General features: G+C 45.8%; 1 protein-coding gene and 1 long non-coding RNA gene across 6 annotated transcripts; one reads left to right on the top strand and one right to left on the bottom strand.

The window, feature by feature from the left end:
• The first annotated feature begins 1,590 nt into the window (after positions 1-1,590).
• Positions 1,591-14,240, top strand: GNPDA1 (glucosamine-6-phosphate deaminase 1). Of its 5 annotated transcripts, none has more exons than XM_032158201.2 (8): positions 1,597-1,640; positions 2,252-2,341; positions 2,592-2,721; positions 6,725-6,826; positions 8,275-8,457; positions 9,485-9,669; positions 11,657-11,831; positions 12,778-14,240. In XM_032158201.2, exons 3-8 carry the CDS (start codon positions 2,598-2,600, stop codon positions 12,876-12,878), a joined length of 870 nt encoding a protein of 289 aa, XP_032014092.1. In that variant the 5' UTR covers positions 1,597-1,640; positions 2,252-2,341; positions 2,592-2,597; the 3' UTR covers positions 12,879-14,240. The 5 variants fall into 5 exon arrangements, with proteins under 5 accessions (XP_032014089.1, XP_032014092.1, XP_058295937.1 ...); XM_058439954.1 differs by having other exon boundaries at positions 1,610-1,783; XM_032158198.2 differs by lacking the exon at positions 2,252-2,341 and having other exon boundaries at positions 1,591-1,640.
• Positions 4,736-21,434, bottom strand: LOC131383656 (uncharacterized). The gene is made up of 4 exons (XR_009213835.1): positions 21,327-21,434; positions 17,380-17,506; positions 5,524-5,681; positions 4,736-4,849 (listed from the first exon to the last, which is right to left on the bottom strand). It is a non-coding gene; the product is annotated as an uncharacterized LOC131383656 (long non-coding RNA).

The following is a 21,434-nucleotide window of genomic DNA, read 5'->3' as shown; positions in this document are numbered from 1 at the left end:
ACTGAATTTAAAAATAAACAGAAACTACACCAACACCGAGCCATTCACAGGCTCTCAGGATTTGGAAAACAAAACAAAACAAAACAAAGTAACACTGAGGCAAAGAGCAAGTCCCCCACACTGTAAAGGTATCAGCTCCACCATCTGTGGTCTCATCAGGGCCTCACCAGATGAAGCCTACCCCTAGCAAGCTGGTCTGGAGCTGCAGTTGGGCCCAAGGGCTGGGTGAGCGCCTGGGGCTGTCCACAGTGAGCAGATTCAGCAGAATTGCAGAACGTGGCCACCCAGCTGACTGAGGAAGGCCTTGTCCCTTGGGCATGAAGCCAGGATTCCTTTGGCCTTTTGCTGCTGGAGGAAAACTAGGCTGATTCAGAAGGTCTCACCACTGCTCCCTAGCACTGACCAAAGTCCAGGATGTCAGACTATGAGGTCATATATCACAAGTCTCTGTACTCCTTTGATCCCCAGTTTCCACATCAATAAAATGGCGGTAATCATATCTGACGATTGGGCAGGATTCTGTGAAATAATGGGCACAAAGCTCTTGCAAAACCCTACGTAATGGAAGATGTTACTGATGACCAGCACTCAAGTCCTTCCTCCAGCCTCTGCATGGAAAGTTCCCAAGTGTCCCTAGAAGTCTGGAACACTAATGTTGACTGGAAAGAATAAGATGGATCTCTTGTTCTGATATAGAAGCGTCCCAAATCCAGTCATACCAGCTGGGAGGCAGTGCCCACTAGCGGTAAAAAGCATGGATTTTGGATTTGGACAGATCCCCCTGAATTGAAGTCTTAGGGAAACCACTTGTGCCTCTGGCCAAGTTAATTTTTCTCTCCAAGCATCAGTTTCTCCACTTGTTAAAAAGTAATGGCAAACCTATTTCACTGGAGCTTAATAAGGATTAAGTGAAATAATGCAGATCAAATATCTGAGCCTTGATATATATAAGCCTCATGTGTATGTGTTCCCATTTATGTAAAATAACAGTGTAAGCATATTCATAGACAGCAATTCAGAATGTACTCTAAACTAAGCAATGGTTATCTTGGTGTGGGGAGTTGGGGAAACCAGGAGCCTGCCTTTTTCTCTATTATATAATGCTGCAAAGTTTGATCTTTAATTGGACATTAAAAAGTCCAATTGTATTTTAAACAACAAAAGTTTTAATACTTGGGTAAATAAATGGCATCTAAACAAAGAAAGAAACTGAAGGCAGAGCTAGGCCCAACCCTAGGAGACTGAGGAAGCGATTCTGCTTTGCCTGCCCCCAGCTCAACCCCTGTACTAAAAACCCCAGGCCCCAGCCCCAAGGTCCAGGGGGTTGTATTCTTGGGGACGACCCGGCACCCCTCAAGTCTCCTCTTGCACACACACACACACACAAACCAGGCTCGAATCCCCGCCTCCCAAGGGAAAGTGTTTTTTAAGGTCTGTTCCAGGGCCTGCCGAGTCCAGGGGCCGAGCTGGGACTGAGTGGCCGGAACCCCTCCGCCGCGGAGAGTCAGTCCCAGTAGCTGCAGCCAGGCTGAGTCAGCCCGGCGGGAGGCGCACGCGGCGCCGCGTGACCCGCAGCCACGTGACCCGCGCGGGGCCGGGCCGCCGGCGCAGTCGCTGCAGCCGCCGCGGGAGGCGTCCGTGTAAGTGGGTAGCAGGGCTGGCGGGGACCTTCCTCGCGGGCCGGAGCGCGGAGCGCTGCCCCAGCCCTACGGCACTCGGGGTCGGGACCCCGGGGAGCCGCCCTCACACATTTTCCAGGCGGGATCAGAGGGACGATGGAGTGGTAATCGGGGTGGGGGACACGCTGTACCCCAGCGACGACCGCGCGGGCCACCTTCGCCTCTTTCCTTCACACTCCCACTAACCGCAGTGCTGGGGGAGCAAAATGTCCTTCTGGAGCGATTACCTTTTCCCTTTTGTGCTTTGGGGGAAACTGAGGACCCAGAGGGGTTCGCAAAGCAAGGCGGGCCAGTAGGAAGACCCCTCCGCTAGTCCAGAGAGAGCACACAGCTCCCCAGGCAGAGCTCATTGCCCCACCTGCTCTAGTGGCCCAGCATGATCCCATGACCTCTCTACTTGAGGAAGAGTCGTGGGGTAGAGGGCGGGGAGGGGGTAGGGTATCCCGTTCCCGTAGGGGCAGGGATGAGGGAGGCGGGGCTGAGCCGAGCATCTATCTGGATGGTAACAGCCAACGTAGTAAATACTAAGTTGTTTACATGCATTCTCTCATTTCATATTACCCGTCGTGAAGTCTGTGAAGTAGGTACTATTGTCCCGATTTTTACATGGGAGGAAACGGCTCAGAGAGAACTTAGGTCCTCTGACCGAGGTCCTGCAGTTGGTAAGTGAAGGAGCTGAGATTAGAACCCAGATCTGCCCCCAGTGGCGCCTCCTGGTGGGCTGTGGGTGGTGGAGGCAACTGGCCCAGCCTCTTAGCTCCTCTGTGAATAGAAAGTCAGGCCTTTTTCCTGACTCAGACAGCTTGGGAAGGGGATTGTTGCTGGGTAAGAGAAGCTTCTCCCACCACCTCCATCTCTTTCTCTGCCCCTTATCATTGATTCCTTTCTGTCGTCCCCTCTCCTCCACTGCAGGACAAGATGAAGCTCATCATCCTGGAGCACTATTCTCAGGCCAGCGAGTGGGCGGCTAAATACATCAGGAACCGCATCATCCAGTTTAACCCAGGGCCAGAGAAGTACTTTACCCTGGGGCTCCCCACTGGTGCGTTCTTGGATGGAGAGGGTGCCGTGGATAGGGGTGGAGAGAGTAGGCAACAGGGCCAGGTACACGGGCTCACTCAGCCAAGGGACTTCATGGGGGCTCTGGGGTACTGGTGCTGAGAGAGCACCTTCCTGCCCCTTCCACATACAAAAGACCCAGCTTACCTTATGGGTTGGTTTAGTCGCTGCCTGTCCCTGCAGAATCCTGGAGCAGAAGGGATCTTGGTTAGGCAGGAAGAATTTGATTTTTAGGCTACATCCTAAGTCAGCCCTGTCCACCAAGGTTTCTTAACAGAATTAAGTCCTGATACCCTAAGGCATTCATTTTATGTAATGAATTAATTTCTCTTCTCTGCATCTAGAGGGGTACTAGCTAAGTACCATCCTTGGGAGAATTGAGAAGATAGTCACTTAGGTAATTTTCTGTAAGGCTTAATTAAACACAGGACCTAAGTAAAAAACAGTTCTAAATTCTTTTGGAAAAAATCAAAATGTTGCTTTTTCAGAAAGATATTTTGACCCCAGCTCCTCAAGACAAATGTCTTGATTATTTCTTTCAGAGATGGATGGGTTTGCCCTAGTGGCCCTACCTGACCCATCCATTAGTGTGTCTATGTGTGTTTGTGTGTTGGAGGGGTCTTCAAACTTGTTCTTTTTCTTTTTTTTTTTTTTGGTCTTCTTTGCAGTCCAAACTTTTTCTGTAAATGGCCAGTAGTAAATATTTTAGACTTCACTAGCCATATAGTCTCTGTTGCAACAACTTAACCCTTCTGATGTTTGAAAGCAGCTATAATTAGCCTGGCGTGGTGGCGCTCACCTGTAGTCCCAGCTTCTTGGGAGGCTGAGGTAGGTGGATTGCTTGAGCCGGTAGATTGAGGCTGCAGTGAGCCATGATTGTGTCACTGTACTCCAGCCTGGGTGACAGTGAGACCCTGTCTCAAAAAAAGAAAAGACAATATATAAGTGAATGAGTATGGTTGTATGCCAATAAAACTGTATGGACACTGAAATTTGAACTTATATAATTTTCACATGTCACAAAATATTATTCTTCTTTAATTAAAAAAAACTATTTAAAAATGTAAAAACCAGGCCAGGCATGGTGGCTCATATCTGTAATTTCAGCACTTTGGGAGGCTGAGGTGGGCAGATTGCTGGAGCCCAGGAGTTTGAGATTAGCCTGGGCAACATGGCAAAACCCCATCTCTACAAAAAATACAAAAATTAGCTTGGCATGGTGGCACATGCCTGTAGTCCCAGCTACTGAGGAGGCTGCGGTGTGAGGTGTGAGGATTGCTTGGGCCAGGAGGTCGAGGCTGCAGTGAACCATGATTGTGCAATTGCACTCCAGCCTAGGTGACAGAGCAAGATTCTGTCTCAAAAAAAGAAAAAGAAAAGAAAACCATTCTTAACTCATAAGCTGTATAAAAACAGGCCACAGGGCCAGGCGTGGTGGCTCACGCCTGTAATCCCAGCACTTTGGGAGGCTGAGGTGGGTTGATCATTTGAAGTCAGGAATTTGAGACCAGCCTGGCCAACATGGTGAAACCCTGCCTCTACTAAAAATATAAAAATTAGCTGGGCATGGTGGTGGGAACCTATAATCCCAGCCACTTAGGAGGCTGAGGCAGGAGAATCGATTGAACCCGGGAGATAGAGATTACAGTGAGCTGAGATTGTGCCACTGCACTCCAGCTTGGGTGACAGAGCGACTCTGTCTAAAAAAATAAAAAATACAGGCTGCAGGTCAAATTTGGCCTGTGGGCCAAAGTTTGCTGAGCTCTGCACTAGAGGTTTGTGGGAGTAATATCCGCCTGTGCCTGTGAAACCACCAATGTCTCAGGCCCTCGGAGGCTGTGCTAACATCCCGTCTCCTAACTGTGGAGAGACCCAACCTCTGTATGGGTCAGAGTCTGGCCTTCTGAAACCATCCCCTCGTTCCCATCATTGCAGAGTCAGATCCAAGCTCTTCAGAGTGGCATTCAAGGCCCTCCAAAACCTGGCCTCTCCCTGCCTGTTCTGCTTGAACCAATAGGACGGCATTTCCACACGGGTTCCTTGGAACATTTCTTCTGTTAGATGTAGCACTTGTCAGGGTTCTCAGTGGAAACCACAGAAATCAACTCCAGCTAAATTAAGCAGAAAAGGAGTTTATTAGCTAGATATTGGGAAGTTCAGAGAATTCATGGGAAGGCTAGAAGTTTGGAAAATGGCAGGAGAGAGGAAGCTATGTGGCTCAGGCATAGCTAAGGCCTTGTCACACGGACCAACTGATTATTTTGGGTGGGCTGCGGGGAGCTGCCATTCACTCAGCAGGTATTTACTGAGTGCCATCTGTATGCAAAGCTGTTCTAGCCTCTAAGGATACAGCAATGAACAAAAAGGATATAAACTTCTGCCTTCCGAGGCTTAAATTAGAATGGGAGAGACAGATAATAAACAATTAGCAAAATACAGAGTATGTTAGATGGTGATAAGAGGAAAGGAGAAACATGAAGCAGGAAAGGATAGGGAGCGTGTCGGCAGGGGTGGGGCTGTGCAGTGTTGGATATGGTGGCAGGGAGGGTCTCATAGCCAGGGGCCAGGTTTTGTGGAGCCTTAGAAGGACTGGTGTTGCTGAGGGTGAAATGAGAAGCTATTGGTGGGTTTTGAAAAGAGGGGTGACATGACGTAATCTCGATGGGTTTTTTTTTTTCTTTCTTAGTATGCAAAATTTCAAATATTCAAAAAAGTTGAAAAAAACAGGTCAATACCATTCACCTAAATTCACCAATTGTTACCATTTTGCCACATTTGCTTTTACCTTTCTCTGGCTCTTGTTCTTTATCTACACACACACAAGTTTTTTTCTGAGCCACGTGAAAGTAAATTCCAGACATCCTGACACTTCTCTCTCAATCCTTCAGCACATATCTCCTGAGAATAAGGATATTCTCCTACACAACCACGATGCCATCATACCTAAGAAAATGAAAAATCATGCCATCATCTCATATGCAAACTATGTTCACAATTTTTTCTCATTTGTCCACATTTATCTTTTATAGGTTGGTTTTTTAAAAATTAATCCAGTGTCCAGTCAGGGTTCATGCATCTTTAGTCTTTTAATATACAGTGTCCTCCTACCTTTTATTATGTGTGTGTTTTTATGACATTGACTTTTTTTTTTTTTTTTTCAAGATGGAGTCTGGCTCTGTTGGCCAGGCTGGAGTGCAGTGGTGCAGTCTCGGCCCACTGCAACCTCTGCCTCCCAGGTTCAAGTGATTCTTGTGCCTCAGTCTCCCGAGTAGCTGGGATTACAGGCAGATGCCACCATGCCCAGCTAATTTTTGTTATTTTTAGTAGAGACAGGGTTTCACCATGTTGTCCAGGCTGGTCTTGAACTCCTGACCTCAAGTGATCTGCCCGCCTTGGCCTCCCAAAGTGTTGGGGTTACAGGCGTGAGCCACCATGCCCAGCCATGACATTGACTTTTTAATGAGACTCAACTAGGGCTTCGCTGCTCCTCAGGGAAGTCTTCTTGAACCCTGAAGCACTGGGTGAGCCTGTGCTTTACCCTATCACAACTGACGTTCCTGCTTTGTGTTCTACTCCTAACCAATGAGTTATCTTAGAGTAGCTACTGTCCCTTGCTCCCCTGTGTCCTTATCACATGGCCCTGTGCCTTGCACATAATACTTGTTCAGGGAGTATCATGTCAATAATTAAGTCTGACGTTCACTCAGGTACTAATCAGAGTGATTTCAGTCATCAGTGTGCTGGATACTGGGGATTCAGCAGTGATCAAGGCAGACACAGTCCTGCCCTCCTGGAGCTTAGTCTAGTGGCAAAATAGGCATTAAACAAGCAATTAATGGATGGATGGCAGTTAGGATTGGAGTACTGGGCAGGACTTCAGATCTGACAGGTTCTCCCTGTGAGCAGCCCTGACTTATTCCTGTGTACCCTCTGGGCTTCTAGACTTGGGGTGCAAGGGGTGTTCATGGCTGTGGCCACTCTTGCAGGGAGTACCCCACTTGGCTGCTACAAGAAGCTGATTGAATACTATAAGAATGGGGACCTGTCCTTTAAATATGTGAAGACCTTCAACATGGATGAGTACGTGGGTGAGTCTTTCTCTTTCAAGGTTCTTTCCTGATTCTAGGAGACTGATGCTCCTCCTCTCATTGGCCCAGCCCTGGAGAGGATTCAGGGAGCCAGTGACATTTGATGATAGGCTCAATTATCAATACTTAACCTCTTGGTTTACTCATCTGTAAAATGGGGCTAATAAAGCTGACCTCACAGGTTATAAGCATTAAATTCATTTTATGATAAAAGATGTGGAAGTTTCTTATACATAACAAATAATAAATATTAGAGTATCTCCTTCTCCTCTGCCTGCTCCTCAACTCCATTCCATTTCTTTCTGGAACAAATGATTGCAAGTGGGATCCTGGCTGGGGTGTTTCCCCTAGGATCTGTGTCTGTGCTTTCTCTTCTGTGTGTGGCCTCCAGCTCCCCTTTCTGCCAGGTAGACTTGGAGGGGACCTGAGATTGGTATCCTTCCTGCTGCTGAAAGGCTATACCTTGGTCTTCTATCACCTCCCCCTCACCCCAGTCCTTTTGTAATAGCTTCATTTTAAACATCCTTTTTAGAAAAAAAAATTGTGGTAAAATAAATGTAACATGACATTTACCATCTTAACCACCTTTCTGTGTATAGTTCGGTAGTGTTAAGTGCATTCACATTGTTGTGCAACCAATTTCTAGAACTCTTTTCATCTTGTAAGACTCAGGCTCTATACCCGTGAAACAACAACTTCTCATTTCCCACTTCATGAGCCGTGGAAACCACCATTTTACTGTCTGTTTCTATGAATTTGACTACTGTAGAATCAAACTAGAGTATATAACTGGAATCATAAAGTATTTATCTTTTTGACTGGCTTTTTCACCTAGCATAAAGTCCACAAGATTCATTCATTGTTGTAGTGTGGCAAAATTTCCTTCCTTTTTAAGGCTGATTTTACATATTCTTAATGCTTAAACATTATTATTTTTTTTTCCTGGCTAAAAAAAAAAGTTGATTTGGGGAAGCCCTGAGATAGTTGTCTCTAACCACCTAGTGTTCAAGGTGGAATTTATTCAGGCTGAGTGGGGTAGAACTGGGAGTGGATGGTCCGGTGAGAGGCACAGGGTGAGGGGTGTGCTTGCTTGCTTTCTAAGATGAGTCCAGCCCTACCCCAGGTGGCCAGAGTGTCCCCAGCCTCTAACCTATGGTCATTGCCTTATGAAAAGCAGATCAGAATGTGGGGATTTCCCAGGCCCTTGGTGCGCAGTTACTCTGGTCAAGCCCTGTGGCCACAGATGGTGGTACTGGGTGGGTGGACACTTATGGATACTGGCTCAGCCTGTCCCGAGTGGCTAGGGGTCAGAGGGCTGGTGCCTAAGGCTCCCAGATGGGCAGACCCCTGGGAGTGTCTCTGTAGGTCGGCATGGTGTCCCGGCATCCTTCTTAGGAGGGGGGCTTTGGCTTGGCCTAGGCATGACTGAGTGTCTCATGGCCCCACAGGCCTTCCTCGAGACCACCCGGAGAGTTACCACTCGTTCATGTGGAACAACTTCTTCAAGCACATTGACATCCACCCAGAGAACACCCACATTCTGGATGGGAATGCAATCGACCTACAGGCAGAATGTGATGCCTTTGAAGAGAAGATCAAGGCTGCAGGTGGGATCGAGCTATTTGTTGGAGGTGAGCTTGACACTCTGCAGCACCCATGTCCAGGGCCAGACCCGTGGGAAGGAGGACAAGACACCATGCCTGTCTCCAGACAGCTTCTTCTGGGTATGCTAGTGACCGCAGAGACAGAGGCTGGAGAAATGGGCCCTGCCTGGCTCTGTTACTTAGGAACTATGTTCTCTTGGGGATCTCTTTCTGCAGTTTGATGCCTTGTCTGTAAACTGAGAGGTTTGGGTTTGGACTCTGAGATTCTGTCTACTCCCCAGTCTTAAGGTTTTATGGATCAGTCCTGGAACTTACCTAAACATTTAACATCATGGACTCATGTAGTTCCAGAAGGCTCCACACAGCCCCTACAGATAGCCAGTTGAACCCCAGAGAAGTTAGGTGACTCACTCAAGGTCTGCAGGTGGGAGCAAGTGTCTGCTTCTTGGATTTCTGCTTGGGTCCTCTGAGCTGCCCTTCTGTGTGTCCATCTATCGCCACCTCTGGAGTTACCCATGAGGGGTAACATTGAACTGCCTTTTATTGCTCTAGAGATCACTCTTCTATACTTCAAGGTTGGGGGGAGGAGGGCAGGAGCTCTCATCCTCTGAGATTTTAGAACCTTGGCAGCCCCTGTCCAGGTTCTCTGGGTGTTTTGTTCACTGCATCTCTATCCCAGCAGCAGGACCCTCTAACTACAGGCAGAAGAGACAGAGAAGGTCCACTTTTCTGACAAACTGGGGAGGCAGAAGCTGTTTGGAGTGCTTCCTCCTCAACTTTTTGAGGGTGATAGCAAGTTAATAATGTCTGTGTGTGCCTCAGATAGACATGGTGGGGAGGGTCTCCTCTGAGACAGTATGGCAAAGAGAAAGAAATGGTAGGGAGGGGGACAGATCACATGTTTAAGGTGTACCTGCCCAGGGCTGCAAATGAGAAAGGTGACACAGCTTTCAAGGATTTTTTTTCAGACCCTAGTTAGGGAAGGAGAGATTGTCCATTCTTGAAATCTTGGATCCCTGGGACTCACAGGGCTGCATGGGCTCTCTCCCTGTAGGCATCGGCCCTGATGGACACATTGCCTTCAACGAGCCAGGCTCCAGTCTGGTGTCCAGGACCCGTGTGAAGACTCTGGCCATGGACACCATCCTGGCCAATGCTAGGTTCTTCGATGGAGAACTCACCAAGGTGCCCACCATGGCCTTGACGGTGGGGGTGGGCACTGTCATGGATGCTAGAGAGGTAAGGGCGCAAGGGCCCCACCAGCCTTGTGCTGAGTGGACTTGTCTTTCTCTTGTTAATCTTAACTATACTGGTACCACCTACATTCTTATTAAGATGAAGACATGATAAATAAGGCTAAAATCCTTGCTGACCCTGTTACTCACTATTCCTCTTGCCTCTTTGGAAGACATCATTATTCCCAGTGTGAGGTGAATCCCTTGAGCACGTTTTTGGTGCCTTTGGCTGACTGCCTGGGACAGCAGGCTCTCTGGCCTCGGGCCCCTTTCATGCTTTTCACAGGCAGAGAGGAGGCCAGCATCACTAATGTTGGAATATGAATTTTGTACCTGACTAGGTATGGAGAGAGGAGCTCCCTTGTTCCTTGTAGTTGGTAGAGGTCACTGTTTGGACACCAAGGATGCTTGTGCTTCTAGCCCCGTGCTCAGAGATTAATAAATGTGGTGAAGTGTGATTAAAATATAAGTGTTTTAAACTGAATTTAGCTTTTCCCCTAAAAAATTGGCTATTATTTGAATTTGAATTTTTTTGTGGTTCCAATTTCCTTATTTTCATTAGAACTTTAGAAGCATTTTCTCTTCCTTTATGATGTGTATAGACACGTTAGATTTACATTTCTTTGCCCCAGCCAATAAACAAGCATCTAAATCAATGAAAACTTCCCTGTTTAAAGTGAACTTTTGTGAAATGAGTGACGGCACCCAGATTTCTGTTGGGTAATCTTCAATCAGTATGTGGGGTGGGGGTGTTTACTCGCTGTTTTTAGCCTTGCAGGGTAGAAACGGGTTTAGGGCTGTCTTTATCATGAGGGCATCCTGATCTGGGAAAGGACCTGGGGCTGGAAATCAGGAAATTGTCTTTTCTAAAAAGAGTTCTGGGTTGCTGGGGGGTCCAGAAGAAATAGTCACATTCCCTCTCTGCTTCTGCGTTCTAATATTTTAAGAAAGGAATAGTAAATCCTGTTCACAACTCTGTGGCACATGTGAATTAAAATGAAATCTATAGAACTGAGTTATTTTTTTTTTCTCTTTTCCTGCCCTTGAATAGAGCTGAGTTCTTTTTTTTTTTTTGAGACGGAGTCTTGCTCTGTCCCCCAGGCTGGAGTGCAGTGGCAGGATCTCGGCTCACTGCAAGCTCCGCCTCCCGGGTTCACGCCATTCTCCTGCCTCAGCCTCCCTAGTAGCTGGGACTACAGGCGCCTGCCAATACGCCCGACTAATTTTTTGTATTTTTAGTAGAGACAAGGTTTCACTGTGTTAGCCAGGATGGTCTCGATCTCCTGACCTCGTGATCCGTCTGCCTTGGCCTCCCAAAGTGCTGGGATTACAGGCTTGAGCCACCGCGCCCGGCTCTAGAGCTGAGTTCTTTAAGATCACTTACGTTCTTGATATTTTAACTGTTAAGTGGAGACTGTGCCTTCGTTTTATTATATATTAACAAAAACCATCACCCCAAGTCACATTAGTTCATAGGTTTAATGCTGTGAACTGAAAGTGACCAGATAATGGGGCAACCTTTCTGGGATTCAGCCTTAGAGGCCCCACAGATAACTCCCACCATTGCTTGCAAAGCGCCCTTGCTGGTGGTGCAGGTTGGGAGCCCTCTTTCACAAACTGTGCTTGTGGAGAGTCACCCAGCTGATGGGATAGCGGGCCTGGGCATGGCATGTCTGTTTACAGGGCACCTTCATGGTCAACATCAAAGATACCTGGAGGCACTGTCACGTGGTAGTCAAGAACATGAACTTTGGGGTCATAAATGACCCTGGGCAAGTTACTTAACCCCTCGGGGCTCTGTTTTCTTATAACATGGAGATAATGATGCTGCCTGCCTCGGGTTACTTGTGTGATAAAACACAGGGAGCACTGAGCAAAAGTATGTTGCATGGTAACCACTTACAATGTGATATGAAAAACAATCATCCTTACAACTGTTTAGGGTGTCTGGAATGCTCCCCTCCATCACAGACTTGTTTTCTGATCCTCAGGTGATGATCCTCATCACAGGTGCTCATAAGGCATTTGCTCTGTACAAGGCCATCGAGGAGGGAGTGAACCACATGTGGACCGTGTCTGCCTTCCAGCAGCATCCCCGCACCGTGTTTGTGTGTGACGAGGATGCTACCTTGGAGCTGAAAGTGAAGACTGTCAAGTATTTCAAAGGTGAGGGAGGTGTCGGTCCAGGAGGAGGTGGTCAACCTCAGGGTGTGCTGGGAGTGAGGAGTAGATCCAGCTTTCATCCTCTGGTCATTTTAATTGACAACCGTAATCTTAATATCAAACCCAACTGCATCACACTACACAGTCATTTCTCTTCTGCCTGTGACTGCAAAGATCCATTTCTGGAGATCTGTTTGCTCTAAGGAGGAGGAAAGAAAACGCAGTGTGGTCCAAGGACTATGTGGTGACCTCACACTGCCATGAAGCCTCAGGTTTTCTCTTCAAATCTTAAACAAGTGATTCCCCTCTAGGTGAGACTGAATTATCAGGAGGATCTTCCTTTCTTTTACAGGCTGGAGTGCAGTGGTGTGATCTCAGCTCACTGCAACCCCCATCTCCCGGGTTTAAGTGATTCTCCTTGCCTCAGTCTCTGAAGTAGCTGGGATTACAGGTGTCCACCACTATACCCAGCTAATTTTTGTATTTTTAGTAGAGACAGGGTTTCGCCATGTTGCCTAGGCTGGTCTCAAACTCTTGACCTCAGGTGATCCACCCACCTCGGCCTCCCAAAGTGCTAGGATCATAGGTGTGAGAGCCACTATGCCCGGCCCTTCTTTTACTTTAAAAGGATGCCCACGGCTTTAGGCAACATGTGAAATCCTCCTTTACTCAAGCAGGTCAATTAGGAATTTGTTCTTTGCTGAAAAGACTAACCTTTAAATAGCCAACTCCCATAGTGATTGAATTTATAGAAGTTCCATGAATGTAGTACTCACTGTGAATAACTCTTTTTGTACTCTTAGGGTGTTTATCATTTGGGGATCATAGAGAAAAGAGAGAAGTGTCAGCTCTAAGACAAAATTTGAGAGCTCCTGGATGTTATGATTGATAATCAAGGAACTCTTGCCACTGCCTGAATTAACTACTTTTTGTTTTTAATTTTTTGTAGGTTTAATGCTTGTTCATAACAAGTTGGTGGACCCCTTGTACAGTATCAAAGAGAAAGAAACTGAGAAAAGCCAATCTTCGAAGAAACCATACAGTGATTAGCCTGTGCTGGGACCTAGTGTCAAGTACCCATAGGGAAAGGCAGGTCTTTCTGGAAATTGTCTTTAGAAGAAAGAATTGTATCTCTTTAATCTAGTATGGTTACTCCAGATAAGTGGGTGAACTTACTGTTCTTGGCCATGAGGCTGGGAGCCTAGTCATGGAGTTTAGCTATAGGGAGAATGTTTGTAACTTAATCAGAAAAAAAATCTCTGCAAAATGTACTCCATCATTTTGATGTCTGCCAAACCCAGGTTGGGAGTTTTAAACTTTTTGTTCTGCTTCAGCCACGGTTCACATGTATGACACACTCCCGTCAGGAATTTCTCTCCTTACATGCATTGATTTTCACTTGGGAGGGAATTAGGGGCTTGTGTATCTTGGACACGACCTCTTTGAAGAGTCTTGAGAGTCCTTCTTGCACAGGCCTGCCCCTTGGTTGAGAACCATTGTTCCAGGTTAAGGCACAAACTCAATATCTAAAATAAGTGCAAGGAAGCAGTCTCTTTGGTCAGTAACAAGTGCAATGGAAAGAAAACGATTCCTTCCTTCCTTCTTCCACTTTCACAGCTTTTCTCTGAACTAGGAAAACCTGGGGGTGGATTTGGGTGGGTGGGGCCAAAGAGGAGGCTTCTACTGATAAACCCAGAGCCTCAAGGGGCCCAGCCACATCAAACTTCTCTGCCTCAGGGACTCTCCAGCACCAAAAGGCAGAAGATGGAAGCTGTTTTCCCCCCAGAGCCCTGTGTTTTTGTGAAAGGCCTCACTGTGGCTCCTTTGTTTTACATGCTTATTAGTAAGTAGGAGGTCCACTGGGGCAACAGACACTGCCACAATTTCAGTGTTGTGTTCAGCCAAGGGGACGGTCTGGGCAGGCAGCTTAGGTGTGAGTTTAGTCACAACTCCTGAGTGTCCTGCTCTCCTGCTTCCCTAGGAGGTGAGTGCCAGGAAAATACACCAAAGGCTTCTAGTATTGTTTCCCCACTTAAAATAGTCCTGCTAGATTCACATAGTGTGGTCTGATGTTCTGAGAACATCAGGAAATACAACCCTTTTGCCCATTTATTCTTCTCCCCGGATCCCAAGGTGGTCCTTTGCTCTGGCTTCCTTTCATTGTCTTAGGCCTTCATGGAGTGGATACTGCCTCCTCCTCGCTGTTTTTGTGCCTGTTTGAAGCTACCGCTGCCTCTGTTTCTGGGAGAGACCTTTGAGAGCCTAGCTCAGGCCTAAGGGCTATGTTTGGTACCAGTGTTTTGTCTTCAGCTTTTCTATGTGATTGTGCCGTCATTCTGTTTTAAGCTCATGGATCAATGGATTTGTTTACAATGTGATATTTTCTATTAAATCCAGTATTTTCAAATAACATGTCATTTGTGGATTTGAGCCCCCAGTTTTAGAAGACTCTCTGGGCTATTTATATATTTTAGAAAGAGCTGGTAAGCAAAACCTCACACTCAGTCCTCACAACAGCTTGCAGGAAGGTCACAAGCATAGCAACCATCTATTGATCTCCTCTTCAATCATCAGAGTGAAAAATAAGATTTTATGAAAATGGAGCACTTATAGGAAAAAGGGTAGGAATGAACAGATGATGAGCAATAAATTGTCATGTTGGGGCTGTTCCTGAGATCCAAACGAGGATACAGCTGTTATAACGATTAAGGCAGATTTGTGATGAGGGATATTATTGCAAGGTATGGAAAAATACATTTAGGTTTTTTTTTTTTTTAAAGTTAATATAATGGAATATCTTAGGTCAATATAGCCAATTAGGGAGGTAGATGTAGAAGTTAAAAGAAGGGTTTAATTTTTTTAACTATTTTGAGGCTGGGTGCAGTGGCTCATGCCTGTAATCCCAATGCTTTGGGAGGCCAAAGCAGGAGGATCACCTGAGATCAGGAGTTCAAAACCAGCCTGGGCAACATATCAAGACCCTGTCTCTACGAAATTTTTAAAAATTAGCCAAGCGTGGTGCATGCCTGTGGTCCCAGCCACTCAGGAGGCTGAGACGAGAGGATTGCTTGAGCCCAGGAGTTCAAGACTGCTGTGAACTATAATCGCATCACTGTACCCCAACTCTGGACAACAGAACAAGACCCCATCTCAAAAAAATTTTTTTTTGAGATATAAATCCAACAATTTTTATGTTTATTGAATTGTGCACTTCCTTACCACAATCCTTTTTTCTTTTTAAAGACAGAAAGTCTCACCCTGTCTTCCAGGTTGGAGTGCAGTGGTGCAGTCTCGGCTCACTGCAACCTCTGCTTCCTAGGTTCAAGTGATTCTCCTGCCTCAGACTCCCCAGTAGCTAGGATTACAGGTGTGCACCACCACACCCACCTAATTTTTGTATTTTTAGTAGAGACAGGGTTTCGCCATGTTGGCCAGGCTGGTCTTGAATTCCTGGCCTTAAGTGATCTGCCTGCCTCGGCCTCTTAAAGTGCTGGGATTACAGGCATGAGCTACCGTGCCCAGCACCACAATCCATTTCTATCATTCCCAAAAGCTCCCTACTCCTAACCCCAGCTCCAGGCAACTACTGGTCTGCTTTGTGTCTATAGATTTACCTTTTCTGGTCATTTAATATAAATGGAATCGTGACATGACATCTTTTGTGTCTGGCTTTTTTCACTAAGTGTAACATTTTTCAGGTTCATACAACACGTAGTAGTAGTCCATTCCTTTTTATTGCTGTATAGTATTCCATTTTGTGGACATACATTTTGTTTATCCAGTCAAGAAGGGTTTAAATTTTAAGTATGTTATAGTAACTACATTAAAATGAGACAAAAAAGGACTTAGTAATGACGGCTAAACTGGAGAGATATGTATGAACTTAAGACCTTGGAAAGATCTGATGTCTTTCCCAAGTCTGTGTTTTCCTGGTGGCTCAACAGCAGTGTCCTGCTACAACCAGTGCTTATGCGATCAAGTGGGATGTACACCCCTGGGTCATCTTGGGCCTCTAATATCAGGGCTCCTTGTACAGGAGCTAATATGTTTGGGGGTGGGGATCAGAGTAGACCTGGAATATCTTGTTACTGGAAATAAGGGTGCTTTCAAAAATGTATGGGGCTGCCCGGGCGCAGTGGCTCATGCCTGTAATCCTAGCACTTTGGGAGGCTGAGGCGGGCGGATCACCTGAGGTCAGGAGTTCAAGACCAGCCTGGACAACATGGTGAAACCCCATCCCTACTAAAAATACAAAAAATTAGCTGGGTGCAGTGTTGTGCACCTGTATTCCCAGCTACGGGGGAGGCTGAGGCAGGAAAATCGCTTGAACCCAGGAGGCGGAGATTGCGATGAGCCAAGATCATGCCACTACACTCCAGCCTGGGCTACAGAGCAAGACTTCATCTCCAAAAAAAAAAAGTCTGGGGCTTGTCCCAGGAAGTCTGGGGATGAAATAGAACAAAACAAAAATGTCTGAGGCAGTTCTGAGAGGACAAAACAGCCAGTTAAATGGGTTCCCACTGACTAGGTTTTCACAATTTGATCAAAAAGGAAATACTAAATACAGCTGACTGGAACAAGTTGAATTTGTAAAACAGCAAGTTTGATAAGAAAGGGAAAATGTAATATTAAGTGCACACAGAGTTGTATTTCAGGAAGAGTAGACAGAATGTGTTTACTTACATTTAGTAAAAAGTGGCAGTGTTGACATCAATGGGTGCCGCCTTCCTTCTATTAGTCTGTTTATAAAGTAGAGGTGAACACAAGAGCCTGGCTCACTATTCCCCCTATCGCCTACTCTTCTACTCTTTCCGTCCTTCAGGCCTTGCCTCGAATGTCATTTATCAGATAACTCTTCCCTGATCCTCCAATATAAAGCTGCAATCCCCAAGTTCCTATCCTTGCCGTGCGCTATTTTCTCAGAACCCTTTACCACTGGACATGTATTGTGTTTCCTAACTAAGTGTAAACTCCATGAAGGTAGATGTTAAATACTGCTCTATTCTGCCCCTATAGCAGTGCCTTGATAGCTAGAAGGCACTGGTACGTGTTGAACCATAAGCCTGATAGTTGTCCCCGTGAGTAGTGATCGTACCTAACAACCAGGAGAAATCATGGCATATTACATAATGGATTAGCCAACTGGCCTACCGAGGAGATCTAACTTGGAAAATTTGATGCTTCTTTCCTGGGAACCAAAATCCTTACTGTGATGAGATGCTAATAAAACACGTCCATTTCCAGTAAGATACAGTGTGACAGGATTTAGAGTTATGCAATAATGGGCAGGTAAAACAGAACATAGTACTTTGGACCTCAGGGGAGCCATTACCACCAGCTGGCAGTCATACTATATTAATAATCAGACTGGTCCATTTAGTATCCTCAAAGACTAAATCATAAGGTCCCAAACCTCTAACCCCTCTACCCCAGCTTTCCTTTCAGCTAATGGCCTTGAAAACAGAAGCAATCAGAAAAGAATGTCCACGAGTTCTCATCATCACACACCCAGACGTCAGCCCTGCTTTCACACCTGCTGTCTTCCTGTTACCTGCTCCTTGGCCGAGCCCTCTGCTTGCACACCAGATCCCATCCTCTCTTGCCTCCTTGAGGACATTGCTCTGGCAACACTCCCAACTCTCACCTACAGCATCAAATTGTCCTCTCCTGGACCACTCCTATGGTATTCAAGACAAGATTTAAAAACAAAACTGTACCTCATTTGCCCCCTCAAGTACATCCTCATTTCTCTGATCTCCTTTAGAGCAAAGTTTCTACAGTTACCCACACTCTGACTTTAATCTCTCCCTCTTCTATTCTCTCTTCTCCTTCTGGTATGGTAGTCGCCCCTTCATCCACTGGGCATATGTTCTAAGACCCCCAGTGAATGCCTGAAACCGTGGATAGTACTGAACCTGATAGTTTTTTTTGATACACATATACCTATGATAAAGCTTAATCTATAAACTAGGCACAGTAAGAGATTTATAAAAAAATAGAATAACAACACACTGTAGTAAGTTATGTGAGCACTGTCTCTCTCTCTCTCTCTCAAAATCTTATTGTACTGCACTTACCTATTTTTGGACTACAGTTGCCCGTAGCAAGTGAAACTGTGGATAAGGGGGAACTACCGTATTCCCATTATGCGTAGCTACACTTTGCTTTTTTTTTTTTTGAAACAAGTTCTCTGTTGCCCAGGCTTGAGTGCAGTGGCATGATCTCAGTTCACTGCAATCAGGCTCAAACAATCCTCCCACCTCAGCCTCCTGAGTAGCTAGGATTACAGGTGTGCGCCACCATGCTTGGCTAATTTTTGTATTTTTTCTTTTTGTAGAGACTGGGTTTTGCCATGTTGCCCAGGCTGGTCTCAAACTCCTGGCCTCAAGCAATCGCCTGCCTCAGCCTCCCAAAGTGCTGGGATTACAAGTGTAAGCCACTGCATCCAACCTACACTTTTAAAAATTATCCCACAGTTTTTGGATATTCTGCTGTTTTTAAAAATTTTCCATTCCTCTTTGAAATCTTTCAATTTCAATTTGGGAAGTTTATATTGACATATCTTCAAGCTCACTGATTCTTTCTGGCTGTGTTCAGTCTCATGAGCCCATCAAAGGCATTCATCTCTGTTTCAGTGTTTTATTTCTAGCTTTTTTTTTTTTTTTTTTGAGACAGAGTTTCGCTCTTGTTGGCCAGGCTGGAGTGCAATGACACGATCTTGGCTCATCGCAACCTCCGCCTCCTGGATTCAAGCTATTCTCCTGCCTCAGCCTCTCGAGTAGCTGGGATTACAGGCATGCACCACCACGCCAGGCTAATTTTGTATTTTTAGTAGAGATGGGGTTTCTCCATGTTGGTCAGGTTGGTCTTGAACTCCTGACCTCAGGTGATCCTCCCGCCTCAGCTTCCTAAAGTGTTGGGATTACAGGCGTGAGCCACTGTGCCTGGTCTTTTTTTTTTTTTTTTTTTGCATTTCTTTTTGATTCTAAGTTTCCATCTCTTGCTTATACTACCTGACTATTCTTGCATGTTGTTCATTTTTTCTATTAGAAATCTGGCACATTAATCAGTTATTTTAAATTCCCAGTCTGATAACTCTCAAATCTCTTGACATATCTGAGTCTGGCTCTGATGCTTGCTTTCTCTCTTCTTTTTTCCCTTTTAGCATGCTTTATACTTTTTTACTGAAGCCAGACATGATGTATTAGGTAACAAGAACTTACATAAACAGACCTTTAATGTGAGTTGTATGTTTATCTGGCTAACAGGTTGCATCTGATGTTCGCTGTAGGTGCTAGAGGCTCCAATTTTCCTCAGTATCTTTATCTCCCCTGTTGTCTTTGGGTTTCCCTAGAAATTCCTTCTTAAAATAGAGTCTGTGTCTTGCAGCTCTCTCAGTTGTAATCCACTGTTATCCTGGAGCCCTACTGATGGTATTGTATTGGTGAGAAGATGCACTGCATATTCTTATGATTTTTTTTTTTTTTTTTTTTTTTTTAGTGCAGACTTGTTTTTTCCTCCTCTTATGTGAGACAGGAAGGCTAGAGGGGGGTTGAGGGCTAGAGGGCATCCAACTGCCCTTCTCCTAAGCTAGAGAAGGCTCCTGCAAGTAGTTTTCCCTGAGAAAACTTTTCTCTGCCATGGAGAACAGAAGATCTGGGGCTGCTTTCTTCCTGGATGTATTTCAAAAGGATTACTTTCCCCCTTCCCGTGCCCAAAGCACAAGGGAATTTTCCTGCCATCTTTACAGGAGAACCTAGTTGGTCTCCTTGAGGTAAAACCCACCAAAGTGTGGGGTTCCCTTAGACAAGCTCCTGGTTTTGAACCCTCAAGCTAGTCCGCACTTAGCCCACAGCAATATGTTTAAATCTCAGTTACTGTCTCCAACAGCTTCTGTCTTAGGTGAGCCGATCTCTATTTCCTGCCTGTTTTTGCGGTGAAGGTTTGCCCTGTGACCTCAATTCTGACAGACGTAAGAAAAGCTGTTGATTATCAGTTTGCTCGGCCTTTTTCTTATTATGAGGACACCTCATTCTTTCTCAAACATACTCTAGATTTGCAACTGCCCTCCACTGAAACAGCACTTGTCAAAGTCCCCAAGGACCTCAATACTGACTGCTTCAATTGTTACAGCTCACAGTATTTGACCTTTTTGCAGCGTATGACACAGTGGATTACTCCTTCCCTCAAACTTGACTTGGCTTCCAAGACATCACACACAGCTGGTTTTCTTACTTCACTGGCCACTGTCTGTCTTTGCTGGTTTTTCCTCATCTCCTTGACTTCTTAGCATCTGGAGTGACCCAAGACTCAGTCCTTGGATCTTTCTCTACATATAACTCACTCCCTTGGTAATCTCATCTAGTCTCATGGCTTTAAAGCCATTTACACGTTGACTCCCATAATTCTATCTCTACCCTGAGTTGCTCCCTTGAACTCTGGACTAGAATATCCAACTGCCTGTTTATCATTTCCCCTGGGATAACTACCAGGCATCTCAAACTTACCTGTCCACAACCAAATTCCTGATCTTCAGCCACAGACCTGTGCTACCTACAGGTTTCTCATCTCAACTGCTCAGACAAAAATACCTAGAAATCAACCTGATGGCTTACTTTCTCATATAGCCAGCCTGTCAACAAATCCTATTAATTTTACCTTCAAGGTAAGTACAGAATCTAACCAGTTCTCAAGATTCTAACTTCTGGCACACTGGTATAAGCCACCTGCACTTCTCACCTGAGCTACTGCAAATGGCCTAACTGGTCTGTTTCCACCTTTGCTCACCAATCCCCTAAAGCACACGCCTGACCCTATCACTCCTCTGCTCAATGGCCCCCTCTCAGAGTGGCAGCCGAAGTTCACACAAGGCTCTATATAGTCTACAGGACCACATGCTCACATCCCGTCTCTCACTCTTCCTGGGTCTGCCTCAGCCTTCACTGGCTACCACACTGTTCCTGGAGCCCTCTTACATGCTCATAGCCCAAGGGCTTTGCCCTTGCTGTCTCTGCCTGGAATTATCTCCTCCCAGGTGTCCAGAAGGTTCAATCCCACACTGCTGAGACTTTGTTCAAGTGTTATCTTGATGGAGTCTTCTCTACTCTTTAAGATTCCAACATTGCCCTGCCTCCCCTAACTCCCTATTTCTTGTCCCCAACTTCTATGGTTTTTTTTCTTTTTTTTCTTTGAGACAAAGGTCTTGCTTTGCCATTCAGGCTGGAATGCAGTGGTGTGATCAAGACTCACTGCAGCCTTGACCTCCTAGGCTCAAGAAATCCTCCTGCCTCAGCCTCTTGAATGTCAGCTGGGACAACAGGCACATACCACTGCACCCAGCTAATTTTTAGTTGTTTTTTTTTTTTTTTAAGAGAGACAGTCTTACTATGTTGCCCAGACTGGTCTCAAACTCCTGGCTTCAAGCGATCCTCTCACCTCAGCCTCTCAAAGCACTGGGATTACAGGAGGGAGCCACTGCGCACGACCCATGGTACTTACCTTCTGATGAACCGGATAATTTACTTAGTGTCTCTTTCCTTCTGCCAGAATTTAAGTTCCACATGGGCAGGGAGATTATGTCTGTTTTATTTACTGCTACATTCTCAC

This window comes from Hylobates moloch, unplaced genomic scaffold (assembly GCF_009828535.3).
Source record: "Hylobates moloch isolate HMO894 unplaced genomic scaffold, HMol_V3 SCAFFOLD_6, whole genome shotgun sequence".
NCBI classification, from domain to species: Eukaryota; Metazoa; Chordata; class Mammalia; order Primates; family Hylobatidae; genus Hylobates; species Hylobates moloch.
The sequence above is the reverse complement of the archived record's forward strand: the minus strand, read 5'-3'. Positions and strand labels throughout refer to the sequence as shown.

Excerpts from the sequence above, each read along its gene's own strand:
- GNPDA1 (XM_032158198.2), top strand. The coding sequence starts at position 2,598 with ATGAAGCTCATCATCCTGGAGCACTATTCTCAGGCCAGCGAGTGGGCG. Across the intron at positions 8,458-9,484 it reads GATCGAGCTATTTGTTGGAG|GCATCGGCCCTGATGGACAC; the intron begins GTGAGCTTGACA and ends CTCTCCCTGTAG. Across the intron at positions 11,832-12,777 it reads GACTGTCAAGTATTTCAAAG|GTTTAATGCTTGTTCATAAC; the intron begins GTGAGGGAGGTG and ends AATTTTTTGTAG.